Source organism: Erinaceus europaeus, chromosome 3, assembly GCF_950295315.1.
Source record: "Erinaceus europaeus chromosome 3, mEriEur2.1, whole genome shotgun sequence".
Classification (NCBI taxonomy): domain Eukaryota; kingdom Metazoa; phylum Chordata; class Mammalia; order Eulipotyphla; family Erinaceidae; genus Erinaceus; species Erinaceus europaeus.
In genome coordinates this window covers 22,282,208-22,299,768 of record NC_080164.1, presented here as the reverse complement: position 1 = coordinate 22,299,768, position 17,561 = coordinate 22,282,208, and the positions used below count along the sequence as shown (strand labels likewise).

Sequence of the window (17,561 nt, the reverse complement as noted above, 5' to 3'; positions counted from 1 at the left end):
TTAAGCATGGTGCAAAGCACAAGGACCAGCATAAAGATCCCGGTTCGAGCACCCAGCTCAACACCTGCAGGGGAATCGCTTCACAGGCGGTGAAGCAGGTCTGCAGGTGTCTCTCCCTCCCTCCCTGTCTTCCCCTCCTCTCTCCATTTCTCTCTGTCCTATCTAACAATGATGACAACAATAAGCTAACAATAATAGTAATTACAACAACAATGAAAAACAACAAGGGCAACAAAAAGGGGAAAAAATTAAAAAGGAAAAAAGAACAGCAACATGAACAGAATAAGACAAAGTAAATACGTGTTTTACACACTTTCTAACATGGAAATGGCACTTAAAGCAGAAAGAAAAATTAAGTGGGGCTGGACAGTAGCATGGCCAGTAGAGTGCATATGTTATCATGTACAAGGACCTGAGTAAATGCCTCAGGCACCACCTGAAGGGGAGAAGATTCACAAATGTTGAAGCAGTATTGCATGTACCTCTCTTTTCTCCTCTAACACTTCTTATTCAATTTATCTGTCTCTATCTAAGACAAACGATTAAAGGTAATGGCCACCAGGTGTAGTGGATTCACTGTGCAAGAAACAGCCCTGGTGGCAATTTTTTTTTGTTTTAGTAGAGACACAGAAGACAGAAAGCCAAAGAGACATCAGCATCAAAGCTTCCTTCAATGCAGTGGGAACGGACTCGTCGAACCTGAGTTGTGTGAATGGCAAAGTAGGAACTATCCAAGTAAGCTATGTCACCAGCCTACCCTAGTGGCAATTTGAAAAGACAAATGGTGGCGGTGGTGAACAGAGTTAAGCAGGGGCTGGGCAGTAGAGCACTTGGTTAACCCCAAATATTACCATGTGCAAAGAACCTGAGTTCAATGTCCTGCTCCCCACCTACAGGAAAGCACTTCATAACCAGTAGAGGAGGTCTGCAAGTGTCTCTGTTTCTCTCCCTATCGCTCCTCCCCTCAATTTTTCTCTGTAGTAAAATGTGTACTAGGGAAGGAAAAAGCAAAAAGAGAAAGAAAAAATGGCCCCAGGGAGCAGTGAATTCATAGTGCCGACACCAAGCCCCAGGGGTTATCCGGGTGGCAAAAGAAATAAATATAAAAGAAAATACATAAACATTACACAAACAGACACAATGCTGGGGAGCAGTATCAGATATTTCTTCTCCCATTTCCAATAATATCCACAATTACCATAACATCTACAGAAAAAAAAGCTCAAAAGTGCTATATACTTCAATAAGTAAAACACTCAAGGAAAATGCATAGCTGAGTATGGCTCATTCTTTAGTTGAAACAAACAAACAAAAAAGGTAATTTTCACAAACCTTTACAATATACATTTACAATATGTAACCTTTACAATATGCATTACAATATACAGAGCATGTAAGAGAAAAGGTACTTACTTACAAACAGTTAATTCAAGTTAAAAAAGGATGAAGAGCTTCATTCTCGTAGTGCTAAATTCAATTAGAAACCTTACCTGCTGAATGACTTCTGGATAGAGCATCGGTAGTCTCTCTGCAATCAGAGCCAGTCCGCCCATTCCAGCAAAAACCTGTAATGGTGATTGAATGGGACAGGTTTCAAGTAAAGATTCATCCAATATCCCATCCATACATTCATCACTTGGGGTAAGAACTTCATCTTCTGGACAGCTACTGAGTATGTCTCCATGATCTAGAACAACAAATTATAAATGAATAGTATATAAAAACCTAATAACATTTTTGTCTATAAGGCAGATATTGTCATCTCTCAAACTTAGCAAAAGATGAGAGATAACTTAAGAGAGTCATATGTAATGGTAAGTAATAGTAAGGCCAGATGCCATAATAATCCTTAAGCAAGATCTGCTGCTGCTTCTTACAGTCCTCTGAAAGTCTATGGATTCCACAGATGAATGACACTGATATCACCAAGCAACTTGAGAAATGCAAAATCTCAGGTTTCACTTCAAACCTATGAATTCACCATTCCTATTGACCATTTTCCCCACCTTATTTTATGATAGCACAGAGAGAAACTGAGAGGGAAGTGGGAGACAGAGATGGAGAGAGAGAGACAACACTTTTTAAAAAAATATTTTAATTTGTTTATTTTCCTTTTTGTTGCCCTTGTTTTTTATCTCTGTTATGGTTATTATTATTATTGTTATTGATGTCCTTGTTGCCAGATAGGGAGAGAGAAATGGAGAGAGGAGGGGAAGACAGAGAGGGGGAGAGAAAGACAGACACCTGCAGACCTGCTTCACCACTTGTGAAGTGACCCCGCTATAGTTGGGGAGCCGGGGGCTCAAACTGGGATCCTTACGCTGGCCCTCGAGTTTCGCACCATGTGTGCTTAACGCACTGCGCTGCAGCCCGACTCCCCTGAGAGACACCATTTCTTCACTGCTTGTGAGGTGTCCCTGCAGCAGGTGGGAAGGAGGGGCTCAAACCTGGTTCTTTCTTAAACAGTGTGTGCCACTACCTGGACCACCACATGAAAATCTTTCCTAAATTAGCATGTGCAGTAATGAAAAACTGACAATAACAGAATGCTTACAGTGTTGGTAAAACAAACATATCATGCTATATTAAAAAAAAAAATCAACAGAAAGTAAATGTAAAACAAAACAAAAAATAGGTATTTATGGAATCCATAAGTAAAAAATGAAACCATTAAAAAAAAAACCCAACTTCTACCTGAAGAAAAACTTAAGGACATGAAGTATGACTATAAAAATGATAGATAATTCACAACACATAGAAATAGCGATAAATAGTAAGAGACAACGAGCAGCTACATCACCAGCTACTGAAATCCCAGCTTCCACACATTACAGATTATAGTTTAAAAAGAGTATGATTCCCATACCTTTTTCAGGATGCAATCTTTTAAAAGAATCTGTTTTTGATAGGCTTGGGTCTGTGATGACTCTTGATCCCAGTTTAACGGTCAGATCTATTGAGCAATAACCTTGAGGAAGTTTTCGGTCATACAGCAGAGTTAAAAGTTGTGCGAGAGTTATATCAGCTGGCAGGGGCTGGCCTAAAAATGAGACAAGTAAGTTATACCTGGAATTCAAGAAGGTGATACTTGCTTGGCCGTATTTACTCCATTACTTGTTTCTCTGAAGTACAGATAGGAGTTTGATTCTGAGACTGATTTCAAAATGAGTGAAAATCAGCACATGGAAATTTGAAAAATATGTATTTTTGTGGTCCGGGAGGTGGCGCCGTGATAAAGCTTTGGACTTTCAAGCATAAGGTCCTGAGTTCAATCCCTGGCAGCACATGTGCCAGAGTGATGTCTGGTTCTTTTTCTCTCCTCCTATCTTTCTCATTAGTAAATAAATAAAAATATATATTTATAAAAAAAAGAAAAATATGTATTTTCTTATATATGTGTGTGAATACTATAGTTCTCAGATTGTGCTAATTAGTTTGACAAGTAAATTTCATCAAGATTTTCTGAAACATGGCAGATATAAACAAAGGACCAAGCATTCCGATAACTGCTAGTTGAGAAGTCTTCAGTTGTGGAGGTCATGTAATATCTGAGGCAACTCCTCTAACATTACCACAGTGGTGTGGAAACAGCCACAGACAGTGTGTAACAACATGGGCACAGCGATAATCCAACCAAATCGTCTACAAAAAGAGGCCTCCAATGCACTGGCTATGGCTCGCTGATATCTGCTTTGAATCAAGTTTTATATGTAAAATTAAGGTGGAAAATACATCCAAAGTTAGTCGGCATTCTGATTATAATGAAACAGTCCAGAAAAGTGAACCAAATGTACTCTGTGACTAATGGAAAGTGTGTTGGTCAAAGAAGATGCTTCAGCTGGAGAAAAAAATCATTGCTTAATGCTCTGTGGTACATCAGGGAATATCAGTTATGAATGCTTCTTAAAATACAGTCTTATGCTTCTACATAATCTGATATGAAATCAGTAAAACATCAATTTGTGGAGTCGGGTGGTAGCGCAGCGGGTTAAGCGTAGATGGCACAGAGAGCAAGGACCGGTATACGGATCTCGTTTTGAGTCCCTGGCTCCCCACTTGCAGGTGAGCCGCTTCACAGGCAGTGAAGCAGGTCTGCAGGTGTCTATCTTTTTCTCCACGTCTCTGTTTTCCCCTCCTCTCTCCATTTCTCTCTGTGTTATTCAACAACAACGACATCAATAACTACAATCAGAAAACAACAAGGGCAACAAAAAGGAGTAAATAAATCTTTAAAAAAAAAAGGGAAAGAAAAGTCTTTTAAAAAAAAATAAAAATAAAACATCAATTTTATTGAACATTTTCCACAGTATTCAATGGCCAATTTAGATAACATAATTGAGGCCACTACTTAAGTATAATATACAAAAAAGATAACAGTGTCAACAAAGGAATGTAAAAGAAATCCATTTTTTGCTATTTCTCTTGGAGGGAAAAAGTCAAACTCATTTATTTCATTAATAGGACCTAATTAAATGAGATTCTAACTACTACACAACTGATTTACAGACTTGTGGATAATTAAGTTCTCTGAGTGGGATTTTATTTTTGCTATTTATTTATTTATTTATTTATTTATTTTACCAGAAGACTTCTAAGTACTGTCTTATAGTGGTGCAGAGAATTGAACCTTGCACCTCTGGGACCTTAGGCATGGTAGTCTTTTTGCATAACCATTGTATTGTCTCCCCTACCCCCAAATTCTTCAATATTGAATCACGGTAAACATTACCAGCCAAGAGTTTGTGGAATAGGTGGAATACGGGGACAGTAATAATTTTGCTGGCAGCATCTGCTCCTGAAGAAGCACTTCCTATTTTATCAGGTACTGTTCTTCCTCTCCTAGATGGTGGGCGAGGTGGTGTAGCTGATACAGCACGTTTAGACTGGGATTTCAGTCCTAAAAAGAAAAGAATCACTGAGATTCTATAGAGTCAACACAAGAAAGACAAAAAAAAAAAAAAGCATATTTTCACAGGCACTACACATTCCTATTAACATCTACAATCTCCCTTTTCCTTGTTTATTTATGCCCTTGTTTTATTGTTGTAGTTATTAGTGCTGTTATTGATATTGTCTTTGTTGGATAGGAAAGAGAGAAATGGAGAGAGGAGGGGAAGACAGAGAACGGGAAAGAGAAAGACACCTGCAGACCTGCTTCACCGCCTGTGAAGCGACTCACGGGTAGGTGGTGAGCCAGGGGCTCGAACTGAGATCCTTACACTGGTCCTTGTGCTTAACCTGCTGTGCTACCGCCCGATTCCCTCTATATTTTCAAATTTAGGTAGAATTCCTAAATTATTTACACATGTGCATTATCTAGTGAAGTATAATACGATTTGTACATAATAAAGTTTAATAAATTCACTGCCAAAGAGGAATGGATTTGTGCAGTAACAACTTTATATCTAATATCAAGACAATATTCATAGCAACCCAGCTTTACGCACTAAAACTTTATTAGATGAAATTGCTTTACATTTTAATTGTCACCAAGGTTACTGTGGGAGCTCGATGCCACTGCTACGAATCCAACATTCTTGGTAGACATTTTTTCCTCTCCCACCCCACCCCCCTTTTTATTTGGTAGGACAGATAGAAATTGAGAGGAGTGAGTTAGATGGCACCTACAGACCTGCTTCACCCCTCCTGAGGTGGGTAGCACAGGGTAATTTGTGTGCTCAACAGTGTGCGCCACCACCCAGCTGCAGAAATTGTTTTATTTCATAGAAACCCAAACTAAAAACAGTTTATAAAAACAAACATACCTGAAGCAACAACAACGCTGTAATTGTCCTGAAATCCATTTTCAGCTTTAACTTTTTCTTTCTCTTCATGATTTTTCTTTTCTTTGTCATCTTTTTGTTCACTAATTAGTTTAGCAGTGATACTTGGTGTATCTGTAAGAAAAGTAACATCAAAAATGTTGATTTCAAAATTACTAAGAAAGGAAGCAATTAATAGTATAGAGAAAAGTAGTACACGACTGTATTTTTACCAGTAGAGAGGTAAAGTAAATGGACTGAGAAGAAATGGAAGGAGGAAACGTGTGATATTCAGTCCCTGCTGATATCAGGGAAATGAACTACTATTGTTTGTCTGTCAAAGTAATTAAATCAGAATCATCAGGAAATATTACAAATAGGCATATACACTACTTTCAGAAAGACATGAGAAGCACAGTGAAAAAAAGAAACTGCAGCACTGACTGCTTTCTTCAATGTAGGTGGTTCTGGGCTTAAATCTGGAGGGCACATATGACAAAGCAACATACTATCCAAGATAGCTCTTTTGTTACTCTGAAACATTATTATTTTTCAAAGAGAGGAAGCACTAGTGAAGTTACAGATATAAACTGTAAATGGCCAATACAGAATAGGAACCTCTTCTTAAACCTCTTCTTAAAGCATTATATTAGATTTTGTGTCTCCAAAAGAAATTATAAAGGATTAATTTCAATTATGGAGATTTCTAGATTTATGTTTACTTACTTAGGCATTTTAAATAACAAAGAAATGTTGGGAGTCGGGCGGTATAGCGCAGTGTCGCAAAAGCACAAGGACGGTGTGAGAGCCCCTGGCTCCCCAAGGGCAGGGGAGTCGCTTCACAGGCGGTGAAGCAGGTCTGTAGGTGTCTGTCTTTCTCTCACCCTCTCTGTCTTCCCCTCCTTGCTCTATTCTCTGTCAGATCTAGCTAACAATGATGACATCAACAACAACAATAAAAAAAGAAAATAAAAAATTTAAGAAATGTTTTAATTTGCTTAAAAATATCATGACATATTTTCCACATTTTTCTACACAAAAGTGGATTGTAACTTCTCCAAGAACCCAATGGTATACCAAAGGTACTCATTTAACAAATAGTTAATAGATTTTGAATTTTTCTTTCATTATATTGGAATATAATGAGGAAAATGTATGAGGTTGTATCTGAAACAAAATTCCGTTAAGAAAGCCAATGAACTGATTTGGTACTTGGGAGTGTTGTTCACTGAGTAGATATGTTAAAAGATTTTTTTCTTTTAATTTGTTCATTTTATTTGATAGGACAGAGAGAAATTGAGAGAGGAGGGGGAGATAAGAGAGCGAGAGGGAAAGTGAGACACAGGCAGACCTACTGCAGGTGGGGAGTGAAGGCTCAAACCTGGTTCCTTGGGTCAGTCCCTGTGCACAGTATGCTCAAGTGGGCGCACAAATGCCCAGAAGCCTAAAATAAATTTTTTATCTGAAGTCATAGTAAGTAGGAAAAAAAAACCACAAAGCACAATATAATTGGAGGCCAGGTGGCAGCGCAGCGGGTTAAGCGCACGTGGTGCCAAGTGCAAGGACCGGAGTAAGGATCCCCGTTCGAACCCCGGGCTCCCCACCTGTAGGGGGGTCACTTCACAGGCTGTGAAGCTGGTCTGCAGGTGTCTCTCTTTCTCTCCTCCTGTCTGTCTTCCCCTCATCTCTCCATTTCTCTCTGTCCTATCCAGCAATGATGACATCAACAACAACAACAACAACAACAACAATAAAACAATGTTGTTCTTAATATTCAGGAACCTAAAGGTAAGAAAGACGTGTCATCTGCTATATTCTTACCTTCAGGTTCCTGAATAGTAAACAACTGTTTTGATTTATATCTTAATGCTTTTTAAGCCACCAGGTGCTACCATGATACCAACCTGACTTGTCTGGGCAGAAAACCCCACCAATATGTCCTGGAATCCCACCTCCCGAGAGCCCTGCCCCACTAGGGAAAGAGAGAGACAGGCTGGGAGTGTAGATCAACCTGCCAATGCCCATGTTTAATGGGAAAGCAATTACAGAAGCCAGACCTTCCACCTTCTGCACCCCATAATGACTGGTCTATGCTCGCAGAGGGATAAAGAATAGGAAAGCTGAGAATCAGGCAGTAGCGCATTGGGTTAAGCACAGGTGGTGCAAAGTGCAAGGACCAGCTAAGAATCCTGGTCCCAGCCCCCGGCTCCCCACCTGCAGGGGAAACGTTTCACAAGTGGTGAATTCTTTTTCTCCCCCTGCCTCCCCCCCCTCCATTTCTCTCTGTCCTATCCAACAACAATAACAACAATAAGAATAACTACAACAATAAAGCAACAAGGGCAACAAGAGAATAAATAAATAAATAAAATTTTTTTAAGTGTTAAAAAAAAAAAAAAAGAACAGGAAAGCTTCCAATGGAAAAGATGAGATATAAAACCCTGGTGGCGAGAACTGTGTGGAACTGTAGCCCCTTAACCTAAACTCTTGCCAATCATTATTAAATAAATAAAAATAAGACTTAAAAAAGAAAGAAAAAATGAAGAGAGAAAGAAGAGAAAATCCCGGTTCATGCCCCTGGCTCCGCCCCTGCAGGGGAGCCAGCTTCACAGGTGATAAAGCAGGTCTGCAGGTGTCTCTCTCTCTTCCTCTCTATCTCCCCCCTATCTCTCAATTTCTCTCTGTCTCTATCCAATAACAAATAAAAAAAAGAATTCTTATTCTTAATGTAATAAAATAAAAAATTAAAAAAATAATTTAAAAATTTTTTTAAAAAGAAAGAAACAAAAAAGAGTAAGAAAATACTCTTGTGGCTCAGGTGGCAGTATAGTGGATAAAGTGTTAGCTTCTCAAACATGAGGTCCTAAGCTCAATCCCTGGCATTGCAGGTACCAAAATCATGCTCTAGTTTTCTTGTTTTCTCTCATTAATAAATCTGAAAGGGGGTCAGGCGGTGGTGCACCTAGTTAAGTGCTCACATTACAGTGTGCAAGGACTCAGGTTCAAGACCTTGGTCTCCACCTCTTGGGGGAAGCTTCATGAATGGTGAAGCAGGGCTGCAGGTGTTTTTGTCTCTGTCCCTCTCTACTTCTCCCCTTTCAGTTTCTCTGGCTCTATCCAGTAACAAATAAATAAACATAAAAAATAACTAAATATGAAAAAAGATATCATCCTTTCAGAATAATTATTAACAAGCAAATTTCTATCTTATAATAAAAAGTCTGTACTTCTTTGTAACAAGTTAAAAGTACGAGATCAATAACTTCAATCCTCCCACTTCATCTCAGACATTTAACAATACATCAATGAGAATACAATAAAATAAATAAATTTCACAGTCAGCTCAGATAATATAAAAAAAACTTAATACTTAAATCTGACTTGCCTGAGACTCGGTCGAGGACCTCTGACAAAGTTGTTGAGACAGGCAGGTGGAGTGTACGGAACTTGTGGCCTGCTCCATACATTGGGTGCTGAATGACGTGGCTAGTAGCATTGATTCTACCTTTATATAGCTGAAATTTCAGCAACAAGAAAGAAGCGGTTTTTGAAAAAATTCTAATTGCAAAACAATTTCAAATGCACAATGTAAGTCAACAAATGCATATAAAGTAAAGGCTTTTTACAATGGGCTTATTTTATATACTTTAAAGGTGGAACATGTATTTGTCATTAAATTTGTTAGACAATTTTACAACTAGACATTTCCTCCAAATAAGAGTACTTTATTGACAGTAAGATTTAATTTGGTTGCTTATTTTAGGCAACAAGAAAGAACTCACAGAGATGCTCCACTCTTATCACTAAGTAGAGGTTAGGTTTCACTTTGTGAAATTAGAATGACACAGACAACTGCATGTTCTGATATAAAATGGCAACACATCTGAACATACTGCTAATCACTGGTGTTTCACTGATGTACTCACTGGGCAGGGAGACTGAAGAAACATTGTCACTTTTTCATCCTCCAGCATCAACTGTAAAAACAACCTCCTTATAAACCCTGAAATATTCCCTGATGTTGGAAGGTTCCCTCTTTGAGGAGATGTCTGAAAGAGCTCACAGAGAACCTGGTAAAGCAAAAAAAAAAAATAATAATAATAATTAATTAATTAATTAATTAAAGCATATTTGCAGCTTTGTACTTTAAAGAAGATAGTAAGAGTCATCAAGTAATTTTTTGTCGCTTTTTTTTTTAATGTGTGTGTTTGTTTGTGTGTGCACGTATGCCTATTCTTCTCTGCTTGTTTTTTACCAGAACACTGCTCATGTCTGGCTTACAGTGGTGCAGGGGATTGAACCTGGGACATGGAGGCCTCAGGCATGAGAGTCTCTTTGCATAACGACTATGCTATCTACCCTTGTCCATCAAGTAAGTTTCAATACTTCAAACCATCAATTAAATGATATATGATTTCATCTTATAATATATAATATAAGCAGTCAAAAGTAAAACAAAAACTTCTGCAAATACATTACTACTATGGAGTATCAGGCACAGTTGATTGAATGAACATAATTACCTTGTGCAAGGACCTGGGCTCAAGGTGTCTCTCTGTCTCTCCCCATCTTAGTCTCCACCTCCCCCTTCAATTTCTTTCTGTCCTATCAAAAAGAAAAAATATGGGAGTTGGGCAGTAGCGCAGCGGGTTACGCGACGTGGCGCAAAACACAAGGACCGGCGTAAGGATCCCAGTTCAAGCCCCCGGCTCCCCACCTGCAGGGGCGTCACTTTATAGGCAGTGAAGCAGGTCTGCAGGTGTCTATCTTTCTCTTCCCTTCTCTGTCTTCCTCTCCTCTCTCCATTTCTCTCTGTCCTATCCAACAACGAAGACATCAATAACAACAACAATTAAAAAAAGGGGGGCAACAAAAAGGGAAAACAAATTAAATACTTTTTAAAAAGAAAAAAATATCTGTTGATTTCAAATAATGAATACTAAATGAATGCGTGCTCACACACTATATATATATGTATATTACTGTCATTACTGTTGTGAGCTTCACTAACCAGGCCAAATTTCTCAGATTAAAACAAGGATGAGGGACTTCAGAGATAGCACAGTGGTTCTGCAAAACAAGAATGAGACTTCACAGCACTGAAGTCTCCACTCAATGCAGCACGGGCCAAGATTTGAACATAGTTTGAGAGCATGGTAAAGCAAGCATCCATTCGATGTATGATCCAGATATTAATAATATCTGAACTAAAAGAGCACTATCAAGTACAAGGCAGACAAACTGATTTCTGTGTATTGGTGTCTATCAAGGCAAATACAGAGTGTGTTGTGTTATTTTATTCATTTATTCTTCTACGAGAGGACTGCTCAGCTCTGGCTTATGGGGGTATAGGTGACTGGACCTGTGACCTCAGAACCTCAGTCATTATCGTCTACATAATTATCATGCTATCCTACTCACCCAAATGTGTTATTTTACATACAGTATAATATTTCATCTTAATACAGTATCAATAAGGCAGTTACTATTAGTCTATTTGTAGGGAGACACAAAGTCAAAACAGAAAAGAGCAGAAAATGGCAAAGGAATTCAAATTATTTATAGATTTCAAGATTTTGGCCCCAGGAATATAGTATGATAGAATAAACTTTCATGCTTATATTTTATTTTTAAATAATATTTATTTATTCCCTTTTGTTGCCCTTGTTTTGTTGTTGTAGTTATTATTGTTGTTGGATAGGGCAAACAGAAATATAGAGAGGAGGGGAAGACAGAGGGGGGAAAGGAGGGGGGGGAGGGAGGGAGGGGGAGGGAGAGAGAGAGAGACAGACCGAGACCTGCAGACCTGCTTCACCACCACCTGTGAAGTGACTCCCTTGCAGATGGGGAGCCGGGGGCTTAAACCGGTATCTTAATGCTGGTCCTTGCGCTTTGCACCACGTGTGCTTTATCCACTGCACTACTGCCCGATTCCCATATTTTTAATTTTTAATATTTCAACACTGCTTCAACACTTGCAAAGCTTCCAATTTACAGGTGGGGAGATGTGGATTGAACCTTGTTCTCTGTGCATAGTGATGTTTGTTTTCAAACAGGTTTGCTACTGCTCAGCCCCTGGCTGCTAACGTGATTTATCAAGAGACTCCTATCCCCACCACTAATGTCTGCTTCTAGTTATGAGCAAACCAACAGTAACAATTCCTCAGAGTAGATAAGGCACTCAGTGGCCTTTTTGGCTGGTTCTATTTACTGCTCAATGCTAGGGCTTCACTGTTCCAGGCATTTTTTATTACCCCTCTTTACCAGAGCATTCATCACCTCAAGGTTATGGTGGTGTGGTGGATTGAACCTGAGGCTCTGGAGGAGCATAACCATTTCACTATCTATCCTGACACATGGTTTGTGCTTTTCATGTAGGGGGATTTCCAAAATGGGGGAATGTCTAACCTAAAGCTAGAAGTGCCACCAACATAACCATAGTCATAAATAAAAATAATCTGTGACAAAGGGATTAGAAAGATGACTATTTTAAATACAGACCGCTAATTGCACCCAACCTCAAAACTAACCATCTCTTGGCTTTTATACAGACCTCACCCCTGATACTATAAGCTTTATTTATTCATGAGAGAAAGTGGGAAAAGAGAACAACAGTATCACTTTGGTATATGAGATGCTGGGGATCAAAAGTGGGACCACATGCTTGAGAATCCAATGTTTTCTCCTGGTCCACTAAGGCCCCTTACTTATTAATTTCACTAGTAGTATTATAATAGTAAGACCCCCAAAATTCCCATGTTTTTCCACACTTACCTGTGCCATCAGCTTTTGATTATTGGGGTGGCATGAAATGCACTGCAGAAAGAATGCGACAGTTGCATTCTCAATTGCTGTCCTCTGCTGCGTGGTCAATCCCACTGGGGCAGCCGAAGAGAGAGAAGCTGTCCTTGCACTACTCTGCTGTGCACCTAAAATATGTCCCCCAGCAGTGGAGCCAGAGTGACACAGCAAAAACAGCAGTGCTGTCCACAGTGGATTGACTTCACACCCACCGAGCCAGTCTTTCATAACATGGCTGTTTCCAACTTCTGTCAAAAACCGCAGAATAGGTGCGACTAGGTCTGCTGTGATAGGCATCTTACTACACTGCTGTGAGATATGATGCCGCCTGAGTTTGTCCTGGGATATATCTATGGACTGAGCTATGCTTTCTGAGTACGAGATGTGGCTGAAGCAGAAACTAGCCAAGCTCCTCACAAGAAGAGAAGGTAAACCTGAGTCCAGCAATTGCTTGATGGCTTCTGGAGACTGTGAAGAAGAAGCGAGGGTAGCCAAATGTGATTCAGTCAGAGCTAGAGGTGCTTGTGCATTTTTAGAATCATCTGTTAAAGATGAGCTAAGATCTTGCTTTTTGCTGTCATCTGTCATGGACAGTCTGTGATGGCACTGCATGGGAGGAGGAGTAATTCCCATCCAGCCCATGAGTAGAGAAAAGTAGCTTGGGTGTATGTGACACATGGAGCAAAGTAGACTGTCCACAGCTTTCTTCAAAACCATATTACAGGGAAGAGACATAGACCAATTATAAAGTAACCTAGGGAGAGAAAAGACAGCATGTTAACAATATATGTACATATATTTTAGAGAGATTTCGTTTTCTGTTTTGAAAATTTCTTTTAGAGATGAGATTACTCTATATTAACATATAGTACTGACCTTAAGTATTAAGTTAAAATAAAAGATTAAGGACAGTTTCTTGTGATATACACTATTTCTGTAGTTGGGTATGCTAGAAGTGAGATGATTTGTGAAAAGAGCCTCCCAAAATATAGCAATTTATTTTATTTTATTTTTTTAAAGATTTTATTTATTTATGAGAAAGGCAGGAGGAGAAAGAACCAGACATCACTCTGGCACATATGCCACCGGGTATCACACTCAGGACCTCATGCTTGAGAGTCCAAAGCTTTACCACTGTGCCACCTCCTGGACCACAGCAATTTATTTTTAAGAGGTTTTTACCATTCTGTTTGACTTCAAAAGTTACATATCAACCAATGAAAATGAACTAAAGAAACATTTAGATTAGTGGTTTGTGATGAAGTAATGGACCCTCAAGCTTGAGATCCCAAGTTCTATTCCTAGAATCACCTATGTCAGAGTAATATTGTGCTTCTCTCTCAAAAACCAAAGTAATTTTTAAAATGATTCAACTGAATTTAACATGACAGAGGTTGTAAGTTTATCCCTGCAATTCAAAATTACTGATAACTTTCAAGAGAGAAGCACTAATTCTGTAAGATAGTAGCTCCAAACGGGAAAATGGCAGAATTGGGTATAAAAGGTCAACCTCTTTGAGCCACTGACCTCTAGTCCTATTTCCAGCACTGACACAATCTCCCAAGAAAAATAACGTTAGCCCACCTGCATGTTAGCTGTCAGGCTTGGGCAAAAATTAGCAAAGTCATGGGCCCCTTGAACATACCTAAAATAGATCTACTAGCTTTTTCCAAAATGGAGACCCCAAATCTCATTTGCTATAGTTTTTCCTTTAGATTCCTGATTATTAAACAGTTTACTCTGCTTTATATCTTAATGCTTTTTAAAAAGGATTTTTAAATCATCTTTATTTACTGGATAGACAGCCAGAAATCAAGAGGGAAGGGGGTGATAGAGAGGGTTAGAGACAGAGAGACACCTGCAACACTGCTTCACCGTTTGCAAAGCTTTCCCCCTGCTGGTGAGGACCAGGGGCTGAAACCCAGGTCCTTGAGCATTGTAATATGTGTGCTCAACCAGGTGCACCACCACACAGCCCCTCTTAATGCTTTTTTAGACACCAAATTGTAGGTGTTACCATGATGTCAACCTGACTTCACTGGTCAGATGACCTCAACACTGTGTCCTGGAACCATACGTCTCCAGAGCCCTGCCCCACTGGAGAAAGATAGAAACAGGCTAAGGGGATGGATTTTCCTGCCAATGCCCATGTCCAGTGGAGAAGCAATTATAGAACCCAGACCTTCCACCTTCTGCTACCCATAATGATGCTGGGTCCATACTCCCAGAGGGATAAAGAATAGGAAAGCCTCCAGTAGAAGGGGTGGGATACTATATGGAACTCTGGTGGTGGGAATTCTACCCTTCTTATCCTATGATCTTGTCAATCTCATTATTAAATCAATAAAAAGGATAGAGAAATAACATATCCTGACAGAGACTTAGCAGTTATCAGGTAGTAGAGTCAGCAAAGCCCTGGTCAATATGAAAACATTGTGGTGTAGGTTATTATTGCTTATCAACAAAGAACAATCAAAACAACTGTCTAGAAAGCAGTAAACACAACTCATTTAGACTGTTATGCATAAAATGGAAAGTCTTTCAAAACTCACCAATGCATATTTCTAACACAGCTGGACCATAAGGGCCAAAAGATCTGGTACAGAAAAAGTATAGCTGCCAGTAAAATCCATTTGCTGCCAGGAATTGAACTCAGGACCTCATGGCTGAGAGTACACTCACTGCCTTATCTACCCTACCACCTCCCGGACCACACCCAAACATTATTTTAATCTAGTACTGGGTAGTGGGTGAGGGAATAGGGAGAAGGACAGGAGGATATATAGATAGATAGATAAAAATCACACTTACTCAAAGAGTTCTCGGTCCAGCAGTGCTGGTAAATCATACTCGACAAGTAGTTCATAACTATGCCACAGAATTGCTGCTACACAGTGTAAGTGAGACGGAGAGGGCATCAGCAGACCATACTCTATGGTTGAAGAGGAAGGGCACATGTAATTCATCCTGCCGCTTCTCTTCATAGCAGCCACTCTTGCAGAATCACTGACCCACTTTAACAAGGCCTGAATTCTTGAAAGAAGAGAATGAATTCAAATAGCCAGTTATACCACCAATATTCGGTAAACACTGCATGTAAGTAATGGATGAGGATAATATACTTATTGTAACTACCCATTTTATTCTTTGAAAAGGAGTACTGAAGATTATATAAGCAACTAGGAAATATAGTTTTGATTTTCCAACAACATTAGCAATGAACATGTTTGAGATAACATATTTCTTTTTTTTTTTTTATCGGGGAATTAACATTCTACAGTAAATACAATAGTTTGTACATGCATAACATTTCTCAGTTTTCCATATAACAATACAACCCCCACTAGGTCCTCTATCATCCTTCCTTCAACCTGTATTCTCCCACCCCCAACCACCCCAGTGTCTTTTGCTTTGGTGCAATACACCAAACTCCAGTTCAGGTTCTACTTGTGTGAGATAACACATTTCTAAACCAGCCAATGAACTATGATTAATTTGTATACATTCTTAATAAACCCGACTATTAACACTAAAAGTTGGGATTATCTTATAACAAATCTGATCTCAATAAAGGGTTTAGAACTAATAATTTTAAAAATTAATTGATAATTAAAAAATCATTTTATCTTATTTTGCCACCAAGGGCTCAGTGGTGGCACTATAAATCCACCACTCCCAGGGGTCTTTTTTCCCTTTGATTTTTTTTTTGTATTTATTTTCCCTTGTTTTTATTGTTGTTGTAGTTAATCATTGTTGATGTTACTTATGTCATCATTACATAGGACAGAGAGAAATGGAGAGAGGAAGGGAAGACGGGGGCAGGGAGAGATAGACTCCTGCAGACCTGCAGTAACTGTGGAGGCAAAAAAAAGTTCTTTAGGGAGTAACTCTGCTGTCTCCCAACCCTGACAGCAGTAAGTCATACTCCAATAACTTCACTTGTCGTTTTGTATAATTATTGTGCCATCTTCCCTGATGGATAATTGACATGGTCTCTCCAAGTGACAGACATATAGGAGCTATTAAAAAAAGAATATCTAACATTAAATTGTTTTGTCAGGTGGCACAAGGTGGTGAACCCAGCTGAGTACACATATTACCATGTACAAGGACCCGGGTTCAAGCCCAATCCCCGCCTGCAGGGCAGATACTTCACAAGCTGTAAAGTGGTTTATGGGTATTCTCTTTGTTTCTCCCACTCTACCTCCCTCTACCCCTTCTATTTCTCTTTATCCAATCAAATGAAATAGAAAGAAAACAAGAAAAATAAATGGAAAAAAAATGGCGCTAGGTGTTAGATTCACAGTACAGGCACCAAGCTCCAGAGATAAAACGATAGTGGCAAAATAAATGGTCAAAGAAAAAAAATGTTTTTTAAAATTTTTTAATATTTATTTTGCCTTTTGTTGCCCTTGTTTTGTTTTTTTTATTGTTGGTTGTAGTTATTACTGTTATTATTGATGTCATTGTTGGATAGGACAGAAAGAAATGGAGAGAGAAGGGGAAGACAGAGAGGGAAAGAAAGACACCTGCAGACCTGCTTCACTGTGATGCTAATCCCTTGCAGGTGGGGAGTCGGGGTCTCGAACCGGGATCCTCACACCAGTCCTGGTGCTTTGCTTACACCGCTGCGCTGTTACCACCCGACTCCCAGAAAAAGGTAATGTTAATTTAAACAAAAATAAGTGATTAAATTGTCAGTAATGTAAGTATAAATTAATAATGTAGCAATAATTTCATTTTAAATAAAAATGTTTTAATAAATACATTTCAAAAACAGCTAAGTGTCCTGATCAATTTGAAGATGTCAGAGAAGAACTATATTAGTAAAAGTAATATAAATTTCCTATACTGAAGGGCCACTAAACATTTTTGTGACTTGTTCAGCCACTACATGGTATGGTATTGTTAGATTTTTTTTGTAGGAGGTAGGAATAAGAGGACAAAGAGTCTACTGAATGCAGTGAATATTATATATATACTACCACAGAAATAATC

The 17,561-nt window shown here is 38.9% G+C and overlaps 1 protein-coding gene across 3 annotated transcripts in view; it reads right to left on the bottom strand.

Moving 5' to 3' along the window:
- The window catches only part of BIRC6 (baculoviral IAP repeat containing 6), a 190,948-nt gene that overhangs the window by 37,741 nt on the left and 135,646 nt on the right, over positions 1-17,561 (bottom strand). For 2 of the 3 annotated variants that reach the window (XM_060186836.1, XM_060186835.1), the window contains exons 54-57: positions 15,375-15,596; positions 12,537-13,317; positions 9,689-9,832; positions 8,872-9,277 (exon numbers count right to left, since the gene is read on the bottom strand). In XM_060186836.1, the coding sequence (XP_060042819.1) occupies positions 9,101-9,277; positions 9,689-9,832; positions 12,537-13,317; positions 15,375-15,596 (1,324 nt within the window). In that variant the 3' untranslated portion in view covers positions 8,872-9,100. Of the gene's footprint in view, positions 1-1,490; positions 1,688-2,866; positions 3,041-4,729; positions 4,898-5,765; positions 5,898-8,871; positions 9,278-9,688; positions 9,833-12,536; positions 13,318-15,374; positions 15,597-17,561 lie in introns of those variants that run through there. The other variant, XM_060186837.1, reaches the window with a different exon arrangement.